This window comes from Morus notabilis, unplaced genomic scaffold (assembly GCF_000414095.1).
Source record: "Morus notabilis unplaced genomic scaffold, ASM41409v2 Scaffold174, whole genome shotgun sequence".
Lineage (NCBI taxonomy): Eukaryota > Viridiplantae > Streptophyta > Magnoliopsida > Rosales > Moraceae > Morus > Morus notabilis.
The window spans coordinates 431,640-454,405 of NW_010364838.1; the positions used below are offsets into that span (position 1 = coordinate 431,640).

General features: G+C 35.7%; 2 protein-coding genes across 2 annotated transcripts; both read left to right on the top strand.

Moving 5' to 3' along the window:
- The first annotated feature begins 3,426 nt into the window (after positions 1 to 3,426).
- Positions 3,427 to 4,635, top strand: LOC112093304. Its single transcript, XM_024171461.1, has 3 exons — positions 3,427 to 3,881; positions 4,078 to 4,142; positions 4,235 to 4,635. The coding sequence occupies exons 1-3, from the start codon at positions 3,427 to 3,429 to the stop codon at positions 4,633 to 4,635; spliced, it is 921 nt and encodes a 306-aa protein (XP_024027229.1).
- Positions 4,636 to 19,216: 14,581 nt separating this feature from the next.
- LOC21399066 lies at positions 19,217 to 21,019 on the top strand. Its single transcript, XM_010107040.2, has one exon. The coding sequence runs from the start codon at positions 19,339 to 19,341 to the stop codon at positions 20,899 to 20,901; it is 1,563 nt and encodes a 520-aa protein (XP_010105342.1). The 5' UTR covers positions 19,217 to 19,338; the 3' UTR covers positions 20,902 to 21,019.
- Positions 21,020 to 22,766: the final 1,747 nt, after the last annotated feature.

Sequence of the window (22,766 nt, forward strand, 5' to 3'; positions counted from 1 at the left end):
TCTAGGTCCTAAAACAAGTCCAAAGAACCCAAGATCTCTAATTTCTACTCTAGTTTTACTCAAAATCCATCAAAATCCGTTTTGAACCAAAATAAGTTTTGAAATCTGAAAAAAAACATAGATTCAATAGAGGTTCTTTCAGTAATCTTACCTCGAATCCTTCTCTTGACGTTGAAAACTCTTTGAAATCACTCTTGGTTCGAATCCGGTTTTGATTTGAGACACAAATGGGAGAGAGAGAGAGAGAGAGAGAGCACGGAAGTGGGAGAGAGAGAGAGAGAGAGAGAAACGCACGGGAAAGAAAAAGAAAAGGAAGGAAAAGAAAGGAAAAAGAAAAAGAAAAGAAAAGAAAAGAAAAATAAAAGAAAGTGACATGTGTAAAATATAACAGTCCAGAAATGCGCCCATACACACTTCTGGATTAAATAAATTACTGTGAATAATTTAAATACCTTAGAATTATTTAAACTCAATTAATTAAATCAGATTAGGCACACTAATAATCTCAATTACCTTAATTAATCTCAATTAATTCTTCAGGGTGTTACAAAAAGACAATGGAGTTTATGTCCTTGCTACATGGCGACATGTTCATGATGAGTACGAGGCTAAATTCAACGACCTATCCCAGTTTGCACCATCTTTGGTGGAGTCCGAACACCTAAAGTGTCTTAAATTCGAAAAGGGTCTAAAGAATTCTATAAGGAGACCCTTGGTGTCTCTAAGAATTTGAAATTTCTGAGACCTGGTGGCTGCTACTACAAGCGTCGAGCAGGATAATCTGGCTTATCAGCAAAGCAAGGAAGCAGCTGGTCGAGTTTCTACTTCTGGTGGACCTTTTGCTTCAGGTGGGCCACACCGGAGTGGTAGAAGAAACCGTAATCAGGGACAGATTAGCGGGGAGATGATCAGCGGTGGTAGTAGTTCCTCGGGAAGTGACTAGAGTGGTCCCTACAGCCCCAAGTGTCATTATTGTGGGCAAGTTGGCCACATTAGGAGGAACTATCCAAATCAGAATCAACCGCCGGCTCAGCAATCTCAGAGTGAGGTTCTTTATGGTCAAGAAAGACCACCGCAGTTTGTGCCACCTTATTAGCCACAACTACCAATGCCGATGCCATACCCTCCTGTACCAACCTACCGTCTGCCTTAATATCCATAGTTTTAGCCTTAAGCGTTAGGACCGGTGCAGATACATCCACCACAACAATATAGGCCAGGGACACAACGGCCAAATATTGGTGATAAAGGAAATGGAAAAGTGCAAGGACAAGCTTACACCCTGACAGGAGGCAGTTCTGGAGGACAGGCCAGCAACATGGTGGTTGAGGGTATGATTCTAATCTCTCACTCTCTAGCATATGTATTGTTTGATATTTATGCTACCCATTCCTTTATATCAAGCTCTTTTGTGCAAATCTTGAAACTGAAATCTGAGAGTTTGGAAACCCCGATGATGTTAAACTCCCCACTAGGATGTGTAGAGGTACTTAGCCTGTGTAGATTGTGTGAAATCATGATTGGACGTGAGCGATTGAGAGCTGAACTGATAATCCTTCCGATGAGTCGGTTTGACATCGTACTTAGAATGGATTGATTAACAAGGTACGGTGTGATTGTCGATTGCTACTATAGGAGAGTAACCTTGACGACTAATTCCGGAGCGGTGATCATTTATCAAGCGGTTATGAACCCAGTCCTGGAAGAATGACTGTTGAGATACAGCGTTAGGGGACGTAGGAATTTTGCTTGTTTCTCTTTCCTTCTTGGTCTAGAAGGTGAATCCGAGATAATTGGAGACAGTGTGGGAATTCTTGTGGTGGATGAGTTCGCGGATGTTGTTCTGGATGAGTTGCGCGGGTTACCGCCGGATTAAGAAATTGAATTCGGCATTTATTTAATACTGGGAACGGCTCCAATTTCTATTCCTCCCTACCGAATGGCACCTGCAGAAATGAAAGAATTAAAGAAACAGGTCAGAGAGCTAGCGAAAAAAGGATATATCAGGAATAGCACTTCCCCATGGGGTGCACCTGTGTTGTTTGTGAAGAAGCACGACGGACCTCTTCGGTTGTGCATTGACTATCGTCAATTGAATAGAGTAAATGTGAAGAATAAATACCCACTGCCGAGGATCGAGGAGTTATTTCATCAATTGGGTGGATCGTAGTATTACTCTAAGATTGACTTGAGGTCAGGATATCATCAGCTGAAGATTAAGGAGGAAGACATACCAAAAACTGCCTTTAGAACTCGGTATGGACATTTTGAGTTTCTGGTAATGCCTTTTGGGCTGACGAATGCCCCAACGGCATTCATGGATCTAATGAACTGTGTCTTCCTGCCGTACTTAGATCAGTTTGTGATCGTCTTCATCGATGACATCCTGGTTTTTTCGAAGACTTGGGAAGAACTTGAGCAGCATTTGATGATTGTTCTTCAGACTCTTCGTGAACACTAGTTGTATGCGAAAAAGGAGAAGGGTGACTTCTCGCTGACAGAAGTGAAGTTCCTTGGCCATGTGATATCAGGACAAGAAATTTTTGTGTACCCTTCAAAGATCGAGACTGTGCTATAATGGAAAAGGCCGAAGAATGTGGCAGAAATTTGAAGTTTCCTTGGACTCACCGAATATTATCGACGATTCGTAAAGAACTTCTCAAGTATTGCTGCACCGATGACTCGGTTGACCAAGAAAGAAGTCAGATTCGAATGGGACGCTGAATGCGAACATGCTTTTTAGGAATTGAAGACCAGACTGACAAGCGTACCAGTATTGACTATATCCAATAGTGAAGAGGCATATGAGGTATATTCTGACGCCTCGATGAGTGGACTTGGCTATGTTTTGATGCAAGGTGGACGCGTTGTAGCCTACACATCTCGCCAATTGAAACCACATGAATGAAACTACCCACTCATGACTTGAAATTAGCAGCGGTGATATTTGCTCTGAAGATATGGAGATGTTATCTCTATGGAGCAAGATTTCAGGTCTTTTCTAACCATAAGAGTTTGAAGTACTTGTTTACTCAAAAAGATCTGAACCTCAGGCATAGGAGATGGGTCGAGTACATGGAAGATTATGACTTCACACTGCATTATCATCCGGGAAAAGTTAATGTGGTAGCTGATGCCCTTAGCAGGAAGGCTACAGGAATTATGGCGTCATTAGCTCTGGAAGACTGGAAAATGACTAAAGTAATAACTGATTATGATCTTCAGTACCACGAGGATTATTACCAAGCAACGGTGTATAATCTGATCTCCACACCAGCTCTTGTGTAGCAAGTTAAGCAGAATCAACGGCAAGATCCTCATCTCCAAGGAATCTGGATTTGAATCCAGAATGGGGAGCAGCTTGAGGATTGGAGAATCTGAGAGGATGGAGTGTTATACTTTCGCGACCGCTTAGCCGTCCCTAAGATGAATGACATGAAGAAGACGATTCTGCATGATGCCCATAAATTGAGGTACACTATTCATCCGGGAAGTACCAAGATGTACCAAAACCTGAAGAGGCAGTACAGATGGAGAGGCATGAAGAAAGACGTTCGACAGTACGTCTCAGAATGTGTAACTTGTCTCCAGATCAAAGTAGAACATCAGAAGCCAGCAGGAGAGTTGCAACCTTTACCTGTTCCGGGGTGGAAATGGGAGCACATCACGATGAATTTTCTGATGGGACTTTCGAGGACTGAGCAGAAGCACGATGCCATCTGGGTGGTGGTGGACAGGTTGACAAAATCTGCACATTTCATACCATTCCGTGCGACGTATTCCTGGAAGATTCTGGCAGAATTATACCTGGAGCATGCCGTTAGACTTCACGGAGTGCCGTTGTCCATTACGTCCGATCGTGACACGTGTTTTAATGCAAGGTATTGGAAGAGTTTTCAGGAAGCCATGGGAACAAAATTGAATTTTAGCACCGCATTTCATCCTCAGACTGATGGGCAATCTGAAAGAGTTAATCATATTCTGGAGGATATGCTTCGTGCTTGTATTCTGGATTTTGATGGAAACTAGAAGAAATATCTTCACCTTACTGAGTTTGCTTACAACAACAACTATCAGGCCAGTATCGGTATGGCATCATTCGAAGCTCTCTACGGTCGTCCTTGTAGATCACATGTTTGTTGGTTGGAACTAGAGGATCGACTTACTACTGGACCAGAAGTGATTCAAGAGAACAACGAGAAGATAGTTGTGATTCAGGAGTGATTGTTAACAGCTCAAAGTTGTCAGAAGATCAATGTTGATAGAAGGCGTAGGCCTTTGGAATTTCAAGAAGGCGAATTCGTTCTGTTAGAGGTTTCTCCATGCAAAGGAGTTATTCGTTTTAGAGTGAAAGGGAAACTTGCGCCAAGGTATGTTGGACCATTCCCGATCGTTCAACGAGTTGGTGTCGTGGCGTATCGTCTGTCTTTACCGCCTGAGCTATCTCACGTGCATGACGTGTTTTACGTCTTGATGCTTTGCAAATGTCAACCTGATCCGGAAGCTATAGTGCAATGGTATAATGTTTCAATACAATATGATGTGACATACGAGGAGGCACCGGTTCAGATTCTTAACCGGAAGATGAAGAGTCTGTGTCATCGTGAGATTCTATTAGTGAAAGTATTATGGTAGCACCATGGAGTTGAGGAAGTGACATGGGAGCTTGAAATGATGATGCAAGAGCGGTATCCGCAATTGTTTGCATTTTGAGGTAAGTCATAATTTTGAGGACGAAATTCCTTAAGGGGGTGGAGTTGTAACGCCCCGAAGAATTAAACAAGATTAATTTAGGTAATTAAGATTTATTAGTGTACCTAATCTGGTTTAATTAATTGATTATGGATTAATAAATGTTTCTGACGTGTAAATTTAAATAATTCCAAGGTATTTAAATATTCACAGTATTTACATTTTACTCAGAAGTGTGTATGGGCACATTTCTAGACGATTATTTTAAACATTTTGACACTCGTCCATATCCTTTTTCTTTTTCTTTTTCTTTTCCTTCCTTTCCTTTGTCCTTCATGTGCACACACACACACACACACACACACACACACACACACTCTCTCTCTCTCTCTCTCACTCACTCACTCACTCTCTCATTCTCTCTCGTTCACTCACTCTTTCTCTCTCCCATTTTTGCCTCAAACCAACTGGATTTCGAACTAAAGGAAGATTTCAAGAAGTTTTCAACGCCAAGAGAAAGATTCGAGGTAAGATTTCTGAAAAATTTCTCTAGAAACTTAGATTTTCGGGTTTAAAAACTTATTTTGGTTCGAAATGCATTTTGATGGATTTTGAGCAAAACCATGGTAGAAATTGGAGATCTTGGGTTCTTTCGACTTGATTTAGTACTTAGAACCCGATCTAGTGGTTTTCTTTTGAGATGTCTCGATTTGGACTCATATTTGTAGGTTTTTAGGCTGATTTCGCGGGTTTTCTTCGCCTGTTGTTCTTTACAGGTCGACTTGTGCGGTCGACCGGACTGCATTGAGCCCACCGGTCGACCTATACGGTCGACCGAATTGCACACCACCGGTCGACCGGTGGTGTTGCGTTGCGCTGTCACCAGTCGACCGATGTACACGGGGTTTGACCCTGTTTTGTTGAAAAACCCTGTTTTGACCTTGATTTTTGAGGAGAACGCAAATTAGCTTCATTTGGAGACCTAGAATGAGTGGATTAGCATCTTTAATCCGTGTTTTGATATTGAAAACCCTTGGAATGATGATTTAAAACATGAGTTGATTAATGAAACTTGAAAATTGATTTAGGCACACTAATAGGAAATCAAAGGATATAATTGAGATTGAAATTGCTTTAGGAATGTGAATTGGATCCTAAAGCGTGGTTTTGTATCAGTGCTAGTTGAGGAACGGATTGAGGGGCTTTGAGGAAGCGAAAGCTGGAATTGTATAACGCTAGCTAGGTTTCGTACTTGTGAGGTAGGATTTCTTACCCCTTTCTTTGTGAGCCTATTTTCAAAAGGATATTTGACCTTGCAAATGTTTTAAAAAAAGGGCATGTTTGCGAAAGAAAAATATTTTAACCCCCATGTCTTGTGTAGATTCTGGGGAGTATAATGAACTGTTTCATAAAGTTTAATGAATGATTTCTTAAGATAAGAGATCTTGCAAATCGATAAACCGGCTGATGGCCTAGATAGGATGTGGAGAGTGCATCCTTGGGGGCAGGACTCGAAACCCGGCCCAGGGTGATATGGTTTGTGCACTTGGTTGTGTAAGTAATTTATCATAGTATAAATTACTTGCTGATGCCTGTAATACGGAGATTTTCAGTTATATTTCCTTTGAGAAAAAGGATGTAAGGTTCCAACTGTTGTGTTGGAACTGAATGTCTACATTTATTTCATTGTTTACTCATTTATTTACTTAATTGTTTATAAAGTTATTTCAAAAATATATCCTATTGGGCCTTTCGCTCACGTTTTATTGTTTTATAAATGTTAAAGCCCTCCCAGACGATTCTAGAAGCAGTGCGGAGTAGCTGAGTTGCTACCACCTGACTTGGAAAGGATTGTTGTCATCCTCCCTGTGTACGAATGTAAGAATTTGTAAATTCTGTAAACTCTAATATTTGGATTTCTAGACTGTGGTTGATGTCTGTTGATGACGGGTATTTCTACCAACAAATCAAGTACTTTTACGCTTGAATATTTGTATGTTTTCAAGCATTTTTGTTATAAATAAATGCGAACTTAGATGATTTTGCATGAAGCAAAGAAGAATATTTGCCCAACTTGTGAATCAATGGCAAGAGGAGACAAAAGAGGATTTTAAGGCACAAAAGAGGAGGCTTGGAATGCAAAAAAGCGGGCTGCAGCGCATCCTTTTGGGCTACAACGTGCAAAGGAATGCAAAGAAGTCTAGAGAGCAAGGGAAGCGCAGGCTGCAACGCACCCAAAGTGGTCTGCAGCGCACCCAAACGTGCCCAGCTCTAAAAATGCGCGCTGCAGCGCACCAGAGGGGCTGCAGCGCGCCCAAAACGTGCCCAGAGGCTGCCCACGCGCTGCAGCGTGCCCAAGGGGCGCTGCAATGCGCCAAAAGGGCGCAGGAATGTGTCCTACGCGCTGCAGTACACCCAAAGACGCTGCAGCGCATCTCAGCCCCCTGCGAGTGAAATCCCTCTTCCAAAAATGTGCGCCGCAGCGCATTTTCACGTGGGCTGCAGCGCGCGACTAAATCCCTAGCTCCGAAATGTTGTAGTATAAAAGGAAAGAGATGCCATTTGGAACCAGAGCCCGGAAAAGTGACGAAAACATCAAAAGGAGGCTGAAATCCTTCATCTTGGAGGTCCTTAGAAGCTCTTCAATGGATATTGGGTTTTATCTTCTTTCATCTATTTTTCCATGTTGAGCTAGACATTAAATCTAGGAGTTGATGTAGTTTTATTTGAACTATGTTTTGAATATTTTGTTGATTGTTAATTTAATTTCATTTTCAATTCATTTATGTTTGTCTATGCTTAATGCTTTTAATTTATTTGGCCAATGAGTTAGATGATTTTTAGATTGCGAATTTGATGCTCGGGAGAGATTGAATTCTTTATCTAGATTTGAGAAGCATAGTCTAGGTTGTTGTGAGACCGAGAGGAGATCAACGTTTAGATAATCAAATTAGGATTTAGGTCGTTGTGAGGTCGGGAGGCGATCAATATTCCTATTTTTCTAATTCTAAAGGCAAAGCTTAATTTGTGTTTAAATGTTCATTTCGAATAGGGATATTGTTTTGGGTATTTAAATACAATTCCTTGTGAGGCACTCGAGAAAGGTTGCGAGGTGATATTAGAGCCTTGATTAATGAATTGAACGGAATTGATTAGCAATTACATAATAGGATGAACATAGGAATAATAAAGCGAAATCAAGTCCCTAGACCATTTGTGTATAGATACTTTATTTTTATTTTCTTATATTTATTTTGTTTTAGTTCTGAATCATCATCTAATTAGGCTGCCTAGATAAAGTTAAGTTACAATAATCGCAGTACTTAACGGCAATTTTAAACCCAATCCCTGTGGAGACGATACTCACTCACCTTATACTTAAAACTTGACACCGTACGCTTGTGGAAATTTATTATACAAAATTAATTTTACGCATCATCTGTAATGTTATTTACACGTTCATGTATGTACGACACTGAAGATCCAGTGGGTGTAGCCCTGAACGGTGATAGAGGCAGGAGTTTTAGCCTCTTGAGATGTTCTTGTAATTTATTTTTCACATTCAATAGTGGGGCTCGTTTGGAGATTTCTTAATATTTCATTGTTGTTTTTAATTGTTAAGTTAAAAAACCTGGCTAGCGTTACACAATTCCAGCTTTCGCTTCCTCAAAGCCCCTCAATCCGAGTCCTGAGCTAGGACTGATACAAAACCACGCTTTAGGATCCAATTCACATTCCTAAAGCAATTTCAATCTCAATTATATCCTTTGATTTCCTATTAGTGTGCCTCAATCAATTTTCAAGTTTCATTAATCAACTCATGTTTCAAATCATTATTCCAAGGGTTTTTAATATCAAAAGATGGATTAAAGATGCTAATCCACTCATTCTAGGTCCCCAAATGAAGCTAATTTGGGTTTTCCTAAAAAATTAAGGTCAAAACAGGGTTTTTCAACAAAATATGGTCAAACCCCGTGTACACCAGTCGAACGGTGACAGCGCAGTGCAACACCACCGGTCGACCGGTGGTGTGCAATTCAGTCGACCGCATAGGTCGACCAGTGGGCTCAATGCAGTCCGGTCGACCACACAGGTCGACCTGTGAAGAACAACAGGTGAAGAAAACTTGCAGAATCAACCCAAAAACCTACAAATCTGAGTCCAAATCGAGATATCCCAAAGGAAAACCACTAGATCCGGGTTCTAAGTACTAAATCAAGTCGAAAGAACCTAAGATCTCCAATTTCTACCATGGTTTTACTCAAAATCCATCAAAATCCATTTCGAACCAAAATAAGTTTTTAAATCTGAAAATCTGAGTTTCAAGAGAAGTTTTTTAGAAATCATACCTCATATCCTTCTCTTGGCGTTGAAAACTTCTTGAAATCTTCATTTGGTTCGAAATCCAGTTGGTTTGAGGCAAAAACGAGAGAGAGAGAGAGAGAGAGAGAGAGAGAGAGAGAGAGAGAGAAAGAGAGAGAGTGTGAGTGAGTGAGTGAACGAGAGAGAATGAGAGAGTGAAAGAGAGAGAGGGAGAGAGTGCACGGGAAGGACAAAGGAAAGGAAGGAAAAGAAAAAGAAAAAGGAAATGGACAGGTGTCAAAATGTTGAAAATAACAGTCCAGAAATGTGCCCATGCATACTTCTGGGTAAAATGTAAATACTGAGAATATTTAAATACTTTGAAATTATTTAAATTTACACGTCACAAACATTTATTAATCAATAATCAATTAATTAAACTAGATTAGGCAAATTAATAAATCTTAGTTACCTCAATTAATCTTGTTTAATTCTTCAGAGCGTTACAAAATCCTCATAATTGATTTAATAAGAAAAAGAATCACTACTCACTTTTGCTTTCCCTTTAATGTTAGATAAATACGCCCTATATTTTAGCGTCCTAGACCTTCTCCACTGTAATATGCAGAAGTACAAGGTATTTTGAAATTAACGTTGAAAAAATATATAACAAAAATTTGTTTATCTGTAACTTATTATTCATATTGAGCAAAATTTGTGCAAATTTGATAGTTTAAACGTGTTCGTCCGAATAGTTTGATAAAATATTTAAACAAGACGATATAGTATCAAACATTCTCCATATTTTTGGGTTGAGTCTGACTCGACATTTGTACAGAAATGTAAAGGTTAAACGTATTTGAACAAAAAAAGTTTGATTTTCATGATGATGAACGAAACCAGTGTGGAGAAGGTAGGATAGAAGTGGATTAATATACAAACAATAGTTATTCGTAGGGTGATTTGTAACGTTTTTAAGTTTCATGGACAAATTGGAATAATGAACATGGCTCGGGGTTACAATTAAAATTAATCTTTATTCGGAGCAATGGTTGAGCCACTTGAGACCGAGAAAGGGCCGGCGCTCCCACTTTCTTTTTTAATTTAAAATGAGTTGTATTAATTAATAATAGTCATGTCCGTACTTACAAACGACACAATACTCAATTAAAATTAAAATTAATCTTAATATCGTTTAAGACTATGAATTTTACAGTGATAAAAGAGGAATCATCAATTGCACTAACGACATTAATCGAATTAGTTTCCACCATGAAGACTTGAAGAAAAAGGAGCCCGTCTCGAAATATTTTGGATTTGTCTATTTTATCTCCATTGAGATTTTTTTTTTTTTTTTCCATGTACACTATACCTTTTAATTTTTATTTCTACCGTCATTGATTGGAAGCATGATACGATAGAACTAAAATGATATAAATAAGTTTAGTATGGTCATCCTGGATAGATAACATACAAAACAGGAAAAACAAACATAATGTGTATATTTAGCATAATATATATACTTATATAGTGCTAAAACCTGTACGCATTAATTAGATGAAACAAGTCCCATGTCGCCATGCAGCAATGTTTAGTGGCTAGCTATTTGCAAAATAAATGACGCACAATGACATTTTACTTGAGAAAAACTTTATAGAGAAAATAGCAATTCATCAAAATGATTTATATCATAAACAATAGTTTTTCATACGAATCGGAAAACACAAGGAATCAAACGTAGGTCCTTACCATTTCAAGAATACACTAAAAATGGAAAGTATACGTGTGCTAAAGATGAGATCTAAATAGAAACAAATAAATTTTTTTTTTCAAATAAAAACTTTACCTCAACTACGTGCCCATTTGGCATTACTTTTAGAAGCTATTTTTAGCCTTTTTTTTTAAGAAGCTACAGCAAGTCAACGTGTTTGGTAAATCATATTTTTATCCAACAGTCTCTAAAAAATGCTGTTAAACAACAACAGAATTTGAGAAGCAAATCATATGGTTGCTTTTGCATAGCTGCTTCTGTTACCAATGTCTAAATTTATTAAAATAATCTTAATAATAAAATTTAATTTTCTATCTACTCATTTTATTTTTGTCCATACGAAATTTAAAAACAAATATTTTTTAGATATTTATTTAAAAATTGAAAATCTTTAATAAATAAACTATGCTAAATTTTACTTAAATATTTTTTATATTCATCAAAATGTTTAAAAACGACAACAAAAAATAAGAATTTAGTAATTTATTTTTTAGAAATACTTTAAATAATAAATTAAAATTATATATATTTTTATAGTATTTTTGTGTAAAAATATTATGAATATTGACCTTAAAAATATAAATGAAATTAAATAAAAAACTGTGTGATAAAGTATGTTTATTTTGGTCATTAAACATCTTCAAAGCAAACTTTATACATAGTTTATCAAACATCTAGAATTTTACTTTTGGTATTCACAGCATTTTTGAAAGAAATTTACCAAACACCTACAAGCTTTTGGTCACAGCAATTTCTGACTGACAACACAACAACAGTAAAAATTCTCAACAGCACAGCAATGCCAAACTGACCCTAATACATAGAATTCATGCAAAACCTCTTCACATGGATCGGGTAAATATCGCCCCTAATGAGTTGATAGCGAATCGAACCTTAAACTTAATGCTTCTTGAGACAAGGGCTTGTTATTTTTGAGTAAAACTCAAAAAAAAGTTTGAACTCAAGTTACAACTTTATTTAAGTTCATGTTCGTTTGTAAAATTTGAGTTTGAACTGGAGTTTTAACTTGAGTTTGGGGTTAAAATCTGAGTTGGGCTTGTTCTTTTAGAATAAAACTAAAAAAAAATTTGAACTCAAGTTACAATTTTATTTAAGTTCATGTTCTTCTGTAAAATTTGAGTTTGAACTTAAGTTTTAACTCGAGTTTTAACTTGAGTTTAGGGCTAAAATCTGAGATTAATTTCCCCTTCAACTCAAGTTTCTAAACTCAAACTCAAGTTAATGAACAATATTTTTTCTATTCTTAAAAATGCTATAACTTTTTCGTTTTAATTCCGATTGAGATGATTTTTTTTCTATGTATTCACAGCGAAGAGACGAATAAAATCCCACCCATATACACTATTAAAATTTTTCATCACCATTGAGTTTTTATTAAAATACTATCTAAATACAAATTCAAGTTTTGACCCATCCAAACACAAACTCAAATAAATTCTCAATTCAAACCATAACTCAAATGCGCATAGTCAAACACAAACTTAAGTTATAACTTCAACTCAAGTTATAGCTCAAATTCAACTCAAGATCTACACTCAAGTCACCATAACTCAAAAATGCAACCAAACAAGCCCCAAATTTTCCATTCAACTCAAGTTCTTAAACTCAAACTCAAGTTAATGAACAATATTTTTTCTATTATTAAAAACGTCATAACTTTTTCGTTTTAATTCCGATTGAGATAATTTTTTTTCTATGCATTCCTGATGAAGAGAAGAATAAAACCCCATCCATATGCCATATTAAAATTTTTCATGACTATTGAGTTTTTATTAAAATACTATTAAATACAAATTTAAGTTTTGACCCACTCAAACATAAATGCAAATAGATTCTCAATTCAAATCGTAACTCAAATGTGCAAATCCAAACACAAACTCAAGTTACAACTTCAACTCAAATTATAACTCAAATTTAACTCAAGATCTATACTCAAGTCACCATAACTCAATGATGCAACTCAAGTTCCCATTCAACTCAAATTTTTCATTTAACTCAAGTTCTTAAACTTAAACTTAAGTTAATGAATAATATTTTTTCTATTATTAAAAACGTCATAACTTTTTCGTTGTAATTCCAATTGAGATAATTTTTTTTTTCTATGCGTTCCCGATGAAGAGACGAATAAAACTCCATCCATATACCCTATTAAAATTTTTCATGACCATTGAGTTTTTATTAAAATACTATCTAAATACAATTTAAGTTTTGACCCACTCAAATATAAACTTAAATAGATTATCAATTCAAATCGTAACTCAAATGTGTAAATCCAAACACAAACTCAAGTTACAACTTCAACTCAAATTATAACTCAAATTTAACTCAACATCTATACTCAAATCACCATAACTCAATAATGCAACCGAACCAGCCTTAAATCTAAAGTGATTCACTACTCTAACCTGAAGAAAACAAATCATATCATTAGCTTTTTTTTTTCTTTTTAAGTAAGTGTTTATTTTATTATTATTATGTCCGCGAGTCTGTCTACATCAATGAAGTTAATAACAACAATTATACATTTTCATTTTTGGTTTATCCTCAAACTGGGTCTCTATAATCCTATTGCAGAAATTTCTACAAGACAATCTGGTCAAGGAACTTCTTGAATGTTATTGTTTTCTTTTCTTTTTCTTTTGTTTTATTCACAAATTTAACAATGAGCAAGACAAATGGAAAATGAACTCTTGCTTGACTTTACCACTTTAAAGGAAAATAAGTATCCAAATTCATCATCTTCTTCTTATTTCTTTTTCTCGTTAAATTAGATTTATGAGAAATGTTATGTGTTTAGAAACAATAGAATATATTATAATCAAACAAATCAAAAAAGGTATGTGCATCTAATAGAATCTAATTAAACCTAATGGTTCAGAGAACATGTTTAATTTTTTTTTTCCATATCTTACAAAGGAATTTTTTTTTTTGAAACAAGGAATTTCTTACTAAAATAACAAAAAATAAGAAAGAAAGAGAATAATAAATTTGATGTAAGCAAAAGAGGTGCTAAATCTTTTTTTTCCCCCTTTAGATAATTGTCATATCAATAAGCACTCAACAAAGAAAGGGGTAAAAAGGGGGAAGGATCTCAAATAATGCATCGCCCTTAAAAAAAAGGAGATAATAAATCCAATCTAAATCAGAATATTAAAAAGAAACAAAAGCATTGAATCTGCCTAACAAAATACCCTGATTCCAAACTAGATTAACGTGATATACTATTCACTCCTGTTTGGAAAAAAGATTTTTTCACATAAATCCAATCTAATTTAATCTAATCTAACATACATAAAATAGACAAGAATATTGCTCTTTCTTTTGCCACATGTCAAACTCTCATTTTTCTTTTTAGTTTTTATTTTTTTTTACATTTTTATCTTTAGTTTTTATTTTTTTACATTTTTATTAGAAGTTTCTCTAGTCGTCCTCCCTATTAATAGTCTCAATTTTTAACTATTAGATCTTATTAAAATTACATCATATTAAAAAAATACATAGAACGAACATATTCTTATACAAATTTAATGGCTAAAAAGTAAGAAACCAGTAATAATCTATGTTTAAACGAACTACTAACGAAAGTCCCTTTCTTTTTCTAATCTTTCTTTTGTATATGTTTATTTTTTCTTATTTTTATTCTTCTTTTATTTTTTTCTTTAGTGTTATTTTAATCTTTTGCCATGTGCTCTTTTATAATTTAATCTTCTTACAAAATACTTCAATGATTTTTTTTCATTCACTTTACTCTATTTAAAAGAATTCATTTTATATGTACCTCATAAATAATTTACCATGTGATATGTTTTTTCTTTTAAATATGCTCTATTAATTTTTTTTTTCTTTTTTACTAAACTCAATTGTTAGGTGAATAATAAATAAATTGTAACACCTCGAGAAATTAAACGGGATTAATTAAGATTTATTAGTGTGCCTAATCTGGTGTAAATTAAATAATTATGTTCATTAAATGTGTCTAATGTATAAATTTAAATATTTTCAAGGGATTTAAATATTGTCAATATTTATATTTTCACCCCAGAAGTGTGTGTAGACACGTTTTGTGGTCTGTTTTCCTAAATATCTTTGATATTTGCCTTTTTCCTTTTTCTCGTTTTCTTTTCTTTCTTTTTCCCTCTTTTCTTTCCTCCCGTAACTCTCTCTCTCTCTCTTAGTTTGTCTCTCTCTCTCTCTTTATCTCTCTCTCTCTCATTCCTCTCACTCTCTCTCTCTCTTGTTCAATTTGTCACCATTTCTTCTGAATCATGAACCAAAGAAGAACTTCAAGGTGTTTTCAACATCAAGAGAAGGATTTGAGGTAAGATTTCTGAAAAACTTCTCTTGAATCTTGAATTTGTTTGTTAGAAAAATCTATTTTTAGTTCGAAATGGATTTTGATGGATTTTGGGTAAAATCACGGTGAAAATTGGAGAAAATTGGTTCTTTGGACTAGATTTGTTGTCTGGAACCTGGATTTGTTGAATTTCTTTGAAAATATCTCAGATTGGAACTCGGATTTGCAGGTTTTGACCGGATTTTCTTCGGATTGGCCATGTCGGTCGAGCTGTCTAGCTCCCACCGGCTGACCGGTCCGGTCGACCGATTCCCTCTTCACCGGCCGACCGGTGAAGAACCACTTCTCTATCACCGGTCGACCGGTGTACACGTGATTTGAACTTGTTTTGCTAAAAACCTTGTTTTGACCCTGATTTTGAAAGAGAACCCAAATTAGTTTCATTTGGGAACCTAAAGTAGATGGATTAGCATCTTTAATCCATGTTTTGAGATCAAAATCCTTGGAATGATGAATTGAAACATAAAATGATTTATGAAACTTGGAATTGGATTAAGGCACACTAATACGAAATCGAAGTGTATAATTGAGATTGATCAGCTTTAGGAATGAGAATTTAATCCTAAAACGTTGTTTTATGTAAATGATAGTTGAAGAATCGAATTGAAGGCTTCGAGGAAGCGGAGGCTAGGATAGCGCAACGCTAGCCACAGGTTTGGTGCTTAAGAGGTAGGATTTCCTGTCATTTTCTTTGATAGCCTATTTTTAAAAGAGTTTTGGCCTTACAAATATTTTAAAGAAATGACATATTTGTGAAAGGAAAGCATTTTAACACAATAGCTTGATTTTAGCTATTGCGATTATAATGAACTATTTCAGAATTTTAATGAATGATTTCTTAAGATAAGATATCTTGCCTGTTGATGGCCTAGATAGGATATGGAGATCGTATCCTTAGAGGTAGGACCCGAAACCCAGACCGGGTCACTACGGTGGTGATAAGGCATGTGCTTGTAGTTGTGTAAGTAATTTATCATAGTATTAATTACTTGCTGATGCCTGCAATGTGAAATTTTTAAGTATATATTTTCTTTTAGAAAAAGGATGTTAGGTTCCGGCTGTTGTGTTAGAACTAAATATCTTTATTTACTTACTCATTCATTTATTTACTTGTTCATTAAGTTTTATTTCAAAATACATCCTGTTGGGCCTTCTGCTCATGTTTTATTTTATTTTTATAAATATTAAACCCCTCTCAGGTGACGCTAGGAGCAGTGCTAAGTAGCTAAAGTAGTTGCTACCGTCTGATCAAGTGAGGACAGTGCCCACTACCCTTGTGTACAAATGTAAGGATTGTAAATTGTGGAACTCTAAACCTTAAGTTTCTAGACTGTGGTTGATGTCTGTAATGTTATTTACATGTTCATGTATGTACAATATTGTATATCTTGTGGGTGAAACCCTGAATGATGCCAGAGGCTCAGCTTTTAAACTTTTTTTATCAGAATGTGTGAAAGTCCCCATCACTTTCTTGTAATTTAATTTCAAAAAAATGTGGGGCTTGTTTAGAAATTTCTTTAATAGTTTACTTTTGATTTTGATTATTATGTTTCAAAGGCCTCGTTCACTTCACCGATTCGAGTTTTCAGTTTTAGGTTTCTATAGTAAAAAGCTCTCAGAAAATGTCACATCTAACTTTTTCTACTACAGTTAAAAGTTCTAAAAAATGTCACATCTCAGCTTGAATTGAAAACTTAAATTCGCGAAGTGAACGAGGCCAAAATGTTTAATTACTTTCATAATCATGTTTAACATCTAAACGAGCCTCCATGTCACTAACCCCTATTTTGGGGCGTGACATAAATACAACTAAATGTTAAAAGAAATTTTATATTTTCATATAAAAAATGTAACAAATGCACGCACAGAGCGCATGCTTATATAACTAGTATTAGCCAAAAAGAGAAAACTATTCCCTTGATCAACAAATGAGAAAACATTAATTAAAATATGATGCAAAAAAAAAAAAAAAAACCTATTTCCCATGCAAAACTTTAATTTTTGTTTTGTTTTTGTAAGCGACAATTAGTTTAAACTAAGAAACTCTATTTCCCATTAACATTAATTTTTGCTTCCCTAAGAAAAGAAAAGAAAAAAAAGAGAAAATTACAAAATTTATCTTTAAGAATGTATGAGTCTGAATTTTTACCTTTTACTCTTAATAAATACTCTTTTGTTAATGTAATTATTTAACTAAAAATGTTATGAATCAAGAATAAAGAGTAAAAATTCTGATCCATGCACTTTTAAAGAGTATTTGTCCAGATTACCAACAAAAAAAAAAAAAGCATTAATCTTTGCAACAATGTAGTTAGAGAAGTTCGTTCCAAATCAATCCATTATTATCTTAAGGAAAGGGTGGTCGTAAATTGATCTCAAAAGTTTAATAAAAGCAATCAATTTAAAACACCAGGCTTAAATAATTAGGAAACGACAATCAAGAAAGCAGATATATAGGGTCTGTTTGGTAATGTTTTTAAAATAATTTTATTTTTAATATAAAAGTAAAAATAAGATTGTTTTGAGAATCGTTCTGAGATTGATTATGAAATTGCGTTTGGTTGATTTTTTAAAAAATTATTTTGAGTATAATAAAAAAGTGAAATCATGTTTGGTTATAATTATTAATTAATATATTATAACATTATTGATAAGTACTAGAAAATGAAAACAAAAAAGGAAAAGCAACTTTCAATTATTTTCTAATTCATTCACAAAAATCATTCTTACTGTTTTTTTTTATTTTTATTCTCGTTTTCAAAACATTTGCTAAATAAACACGGTTTGTAAGCTGTTTTCATTTTCGTGTCTCAAAAAATGTGCAGAAACGTTTCAAAAACAATCTAAAACCAATTCCAAATGCAGCCATAGTTTAAAAAGTTAATATTCTTTCACTTGAGATCTTTTCTTTACACTTTCCCCAAATCACCCATGCGCAGCCATGAACTTACCCCTACACAGTGCACAACATACTTGTATCGATACACCTTAAACTTTTTGTTCTTTAAATAAAAATTTTTTAATTTTGACAATTTATACTCCAAACTTTAAAATTAACAGCAATTTAGGTTTAATAGTGAAATAGTCTCACCAAAATAATAGATAACACGAGATTTGCAAATAAAAGACAAAAGCTTGTCATTTTTCGAGAATTTGGTTAAAATAACCAAGTGAAAAAGTAAAATTAAGAAAATGACTTTTTAATTTTAATTTTATTTATTACCAGAGAACGTTCCTGGAATCAATGGCAAATCACAGATCATAGAATATCAACACGAAATCAGGCAAGATTGGGGCTGAGCTGGCGGCGGCGGCGCTAGTAGGTTGTTGCCAGCGGGATTTGCAGTGAGAGACGGCGGAAGATGAGGATGGCTTGTGGGACAAGGCCTTGGAATCGGGATGGGTGGATTCTCCGGCCATGGCCGAGATTCAGAGCTAGGGTTTGGATTTCTATAAATATATATATATATATATGTGTGTGTATATATATACGCATGAGAATTTAGCAGAGGTTGTGCGGAATTGTGGAGGAGAGAGAGGATAGGAAGTGGTTTAGAAGATGATTTTCTGTTCTGTTTAGGCGGAAAAGGAGAAATTTCCCGGGAAATGAAAATTTTCAGGGAAAGATTTTAGAGAGAGTGAAGAGGAGAGAGATTATCATATTTTAAAAGAAAATTATTTTATAAATAAAAATTTTTAAAAAATTATTTTACTAATAAAACTTTCTTATTGAGTTATTTTTACAAAGCCTCGTCATTTTTCATATTAAGTTATGTGATTTTAACTCATCAATTTGACCATAGTCGTTAGCTATTAGATTGTAACTGCTATTGATTTGAAAGTTTGACAGAACCGAAAATTTAGGGTGTATTATACAATAAACAATAAACAATAAACGAAAATGTTAGATGTGATGGTGCAATTTACTAACTTACCCACACAATTAATAAAAAAGAGCAATTTTGTCCAAACAGTACCAAGAGAAAAAGATAATCAATAATTTTTTTAGAATCAATTAATTAATCGATGAATTAATATGGTCGTGAGAGAGAGAAAAAGCAAGGAAAGAGACACGACTCACGAGCACAACCGGGCAGAGAGAGAGAGAGAGAGAGGCTCTCGTCATGCACAAAGAAGGCCTAGTAAATAGTGGTGACCAAAGAAAAGGAAAGAGAGGAGAAAATCTGAGAATCCATTAATGGGAATCTCAGCAAAATCCAAGAACTCCAAAGAAAGTTGGGGAATGGGTCTCCTTCTCGTTTTCTTTCCAGAGGATAACAACAACAACAACAACAACAATTCGACCGCCATTAATGTCAAGAAGAACAACACCAACAAGAACAACAAGCTTTTCTCTTCTTCCTCTTCATCTTCTTCGATGAGTAGAAGCAATTCGAATCGTCTTCTTTCCAAAGCGCAATCCACCATTTCCATTTGCGCTCTCCTCGTCTTCATCACTCTCCTCCTCTTCACTCTCTCCACCTTCGAGCCCAACAACCGACACTCCCACGGCCGCCAGATTCTCGCCGCCAATTCCAGAAGATTCCTCACCGAGCATGGAGAATTTCGTAGAAATTCGAAGCGCGATTCTGATTTCTCGTTCTCGAACTGGTACTTTCCAAAAATGTGGAGGAAGCGGAAACCTAAATCAGAATTCGGATCGGTTTCTCGTCCGCAAACGGCTCTGCAAGGTTTGGGAACTCTGTACCGGCGAGGAACCAGAGCCATGGCCGATCTCGCCGTCGCTCATGTCGCCGAGGACGTCTCCGACGACGAGCTTCGGTTGTTCCTCAGAGCTCTTCACAGGTCGGGCGTCACCGCTCGAGCCGACGTCGTTTTGGTCTTCGCTTCTTCGTCTTCGAAGTTTGACTCGGTGATTCGCGACGAGAGTGAGTCGTTCTCCGAACTCGTTCGCCGCCACAAAACGACATCGTCGTCGAAGAATCTCAAGACTTCTCCGTTGAGCTTCGACTTGGCGCAGTTCAAGGCCGGGAAGAAGGAGGCCGGAGAGCCGCTGTGGGGAAAACGAACCCGGAGTGGTTTTGCGAACAACTCGGACGAGTTTACCGACTTGACTCAGAAACTGAGTTATGGCTCGGTGGTTGGTTTCGAGGTCTCTGAGTTGGACCCGGAGAACTCGCTTTCCGGATTTTTAGACCACGTTCCGATGAGTTTGAGAAGATGGGCCTGTTATCCGATGCTATTGGGCCGAGTCCGCCGCCATTTCAAGCACATAACGTTGGTTGACGTGAAAAGCCTTATACTACTCGGTGACCAACTCGGCCTGGTCAGGAATCGGAGTCCCGAGTCGGTTCACTTTTTTGCCAAGTCGGAGAGTTCTAATTCTAAGCATGGGAGGCGTAACTCGGACAAGACTCAGTCCCATTATGCAGTTAACTCGGCCGTTATAACTGGCGGGGCTCGCGGAATTCGACGGTTGTCGAGTGCTATGCTGACGGAGATCGTTCGTGCTGCAACGGCGGCGCAGCAGCACAAGAGGAGGAGCCCGGTGACGGAGGCGGGCATTTTGAACCAACTCATTGGTAACGAGTTCTTGCTCAAGAACGTGGAGGTGATCAAATCGACCGACTCGGTTCCGGAGGTGAGTGAACTCGGCCGCAAGCCGGCCTCGTTTTCGGGACAAACTGTCGTTCAGCGTGGTAATAGTAATGGACATGATTTTAAATCCCTTGTTATGAAGCGCATTTGTTCGTCTGAATTTGATTCTTCTGTTTATAGCGATTGCTTAGTAAAATCATAGAATAAAGAGTAAACAAAGATAGGAAAATTTTAATAAATGTGGCATAAAATTTTTTGTTCTTTACTTTGATTTCTATTGTCGCAAAGTTTTGTTCTGGTTCTTCAATGTATATAATATTTCAGGGATATAAATTTTGTCCTTTCTTTTTCCATGCCCAATGTTTAATGTCATGATTCTGTTGGAAGAATTGAGTTGGCACTAGGCATATCTAAAATGAACCAACTATCAAAATAACGGCCTCTAAAAAAAAATAAAAAACTACCAAAATAACAGGAATTTTACTATGAAAGAAATTGTATTGATAAGATTTTGTTTTATATATCAATATGCATACCAAATTTTGTCTGTTTATTATGTGACCTTAAAAAACATGCCGTATATAAGAGTCTGTTTAGTTTGTTGATTTAAGTTTTTAATTTGAGTTAAGATGTGACTTTATATGAGAGCTTTTTATTGTAATAAAAAAGTTAGATATAATTATTTTTGAGAATTTTTTATTGTAATAAAACTCAAAATCTAAACTCCGAATTTAAAACTTCAAAAAGAAACAGTAATCAAGACCTGAACTTTGACAAAAAAAAATGTTACTCATATTCTATTGAATTAGAACGTTTATATTTTGAATATATATATATATATATATATGGGAATTTAGGATGTAAGCAAATTTTTTCTTTCTTTTCTAATGATTAATAAAAGGTTACTATTATTGACTTTTGTTTGGTACTATTGGAACTTTAACTAGCATCATCACTCATGTTTCGTGGCTGCCCTTTGGCTTTGGCTTTGCTTTGGCTTTGGCTTTGGCAAAGATTCTTGCTTTTAGACCGACCAATATGAAAAGAAAGCCACGAAAGAAACATGGGATTCTTTTTAAACTTTTTTGTTTGTTAATTAAGAGTATGAAATGGTGAAAATTCGTAGAAGTCTTCGGGAGACTTTTGTTTTCTGTTTGATGCTTGTTTCTAGAGAGAGAAAGTGAAGGGGAGAGAGAGAGTGTGTGTTCATGGAGGGAATGTGAGGCAACTACTCGTAGGAAGCGGGGAAAATGCATTGATGAATCCCATGTGCTTCTGATCTTTCTCTCCGCGTTAGAGTTTTTTTTTTCTTTTTTATTTCCGGCTTTTAAAGCGTACATAAAAGGCAGAGAAAACGTATTAATTACGCGCCTTTTTAGTGTTTCTGCTTTCATTTTGCCCGCTTCGCTTTTCGCCCAACTAAACAGACCTTTATTTATTACCATAAATCCACGTTTTTCTCTCCTAAATAATCCTCCTTATACAGTCGACAGCTAGCACATTTTGACGTGACGTCAAATGTACACATTGGTTGGTTATTTCATAAAGAAAAGTTATAACTATTATCGAATCGAACTATGACACGATTGAGATCGATTTATTCACGTATTTCAGACATTGGAAAATTTCCATACCATTATATATATTTTCATTATTGGGAGTTATTTAATTAAAGTAATGTTACACTATAGTCGAGCAATCATACAATCTCTTTATTTTGTATGCGTCGAGGAGTTCTGTTAAAGGAGACTGATCACTAACGTCGAGAAGTGGCGGTGCATGAAATGTTCCCAGGCCGAGGAGAACTCTTGAAAACAAAGGGTATGGGTCGAAAGATCTACTTTAAGCCCTCAAAGGTCACGATGTTGAATTCTACGGGATCAGATTTAAATCAAATCCCGCCAAATCAAAAAGAGATAAACTACAACGATTGTCTGCATTCAAATTTGGAAATTAGATAACTGATAAGGAGAATTCCACAAAATCGGTCATTTAAATATGGAAATACAATTGCCAAATCCCAAGAATTAAGGAAAATGGAGTTATCCTCGGGAAATTAAAGATAAT

What these genes read in the sequence shown, in the direction of transcription:
- LOC112093304 (XM_024171461.1), top strand. Translation starts at nt 3,427, where the DNA reads ATGAATGACATGAAGAAGACGATTCTGCATGATGCCCATAAATTGAGG. An exon ending in GACACGTGTTTTAATGCAAG is followed by an intron (nt 3,882 to 4,077) that starts GTATTGGAAGAG and finishes AACAACTATCAG; the next exon opens with GCCAGTATCGGTATGGCATC. An exon ending in TGTAGATCACATGTTTGTTG is followed by an intron (nt 4,143 to 4,234) that starts GTTGGAACTAGA and finishes GATTGTTAACAG; the next exon opens with CTCAAAGTTGTCAGAAGATC.
- LOC21399066 (XM_010107040.2), top strand. Translation starts at nt 19,339, where the DNA reads ATGGGAATCTCAGCAAAATCCAAGAACTCCAAAGAAAGTTGGGGAATG.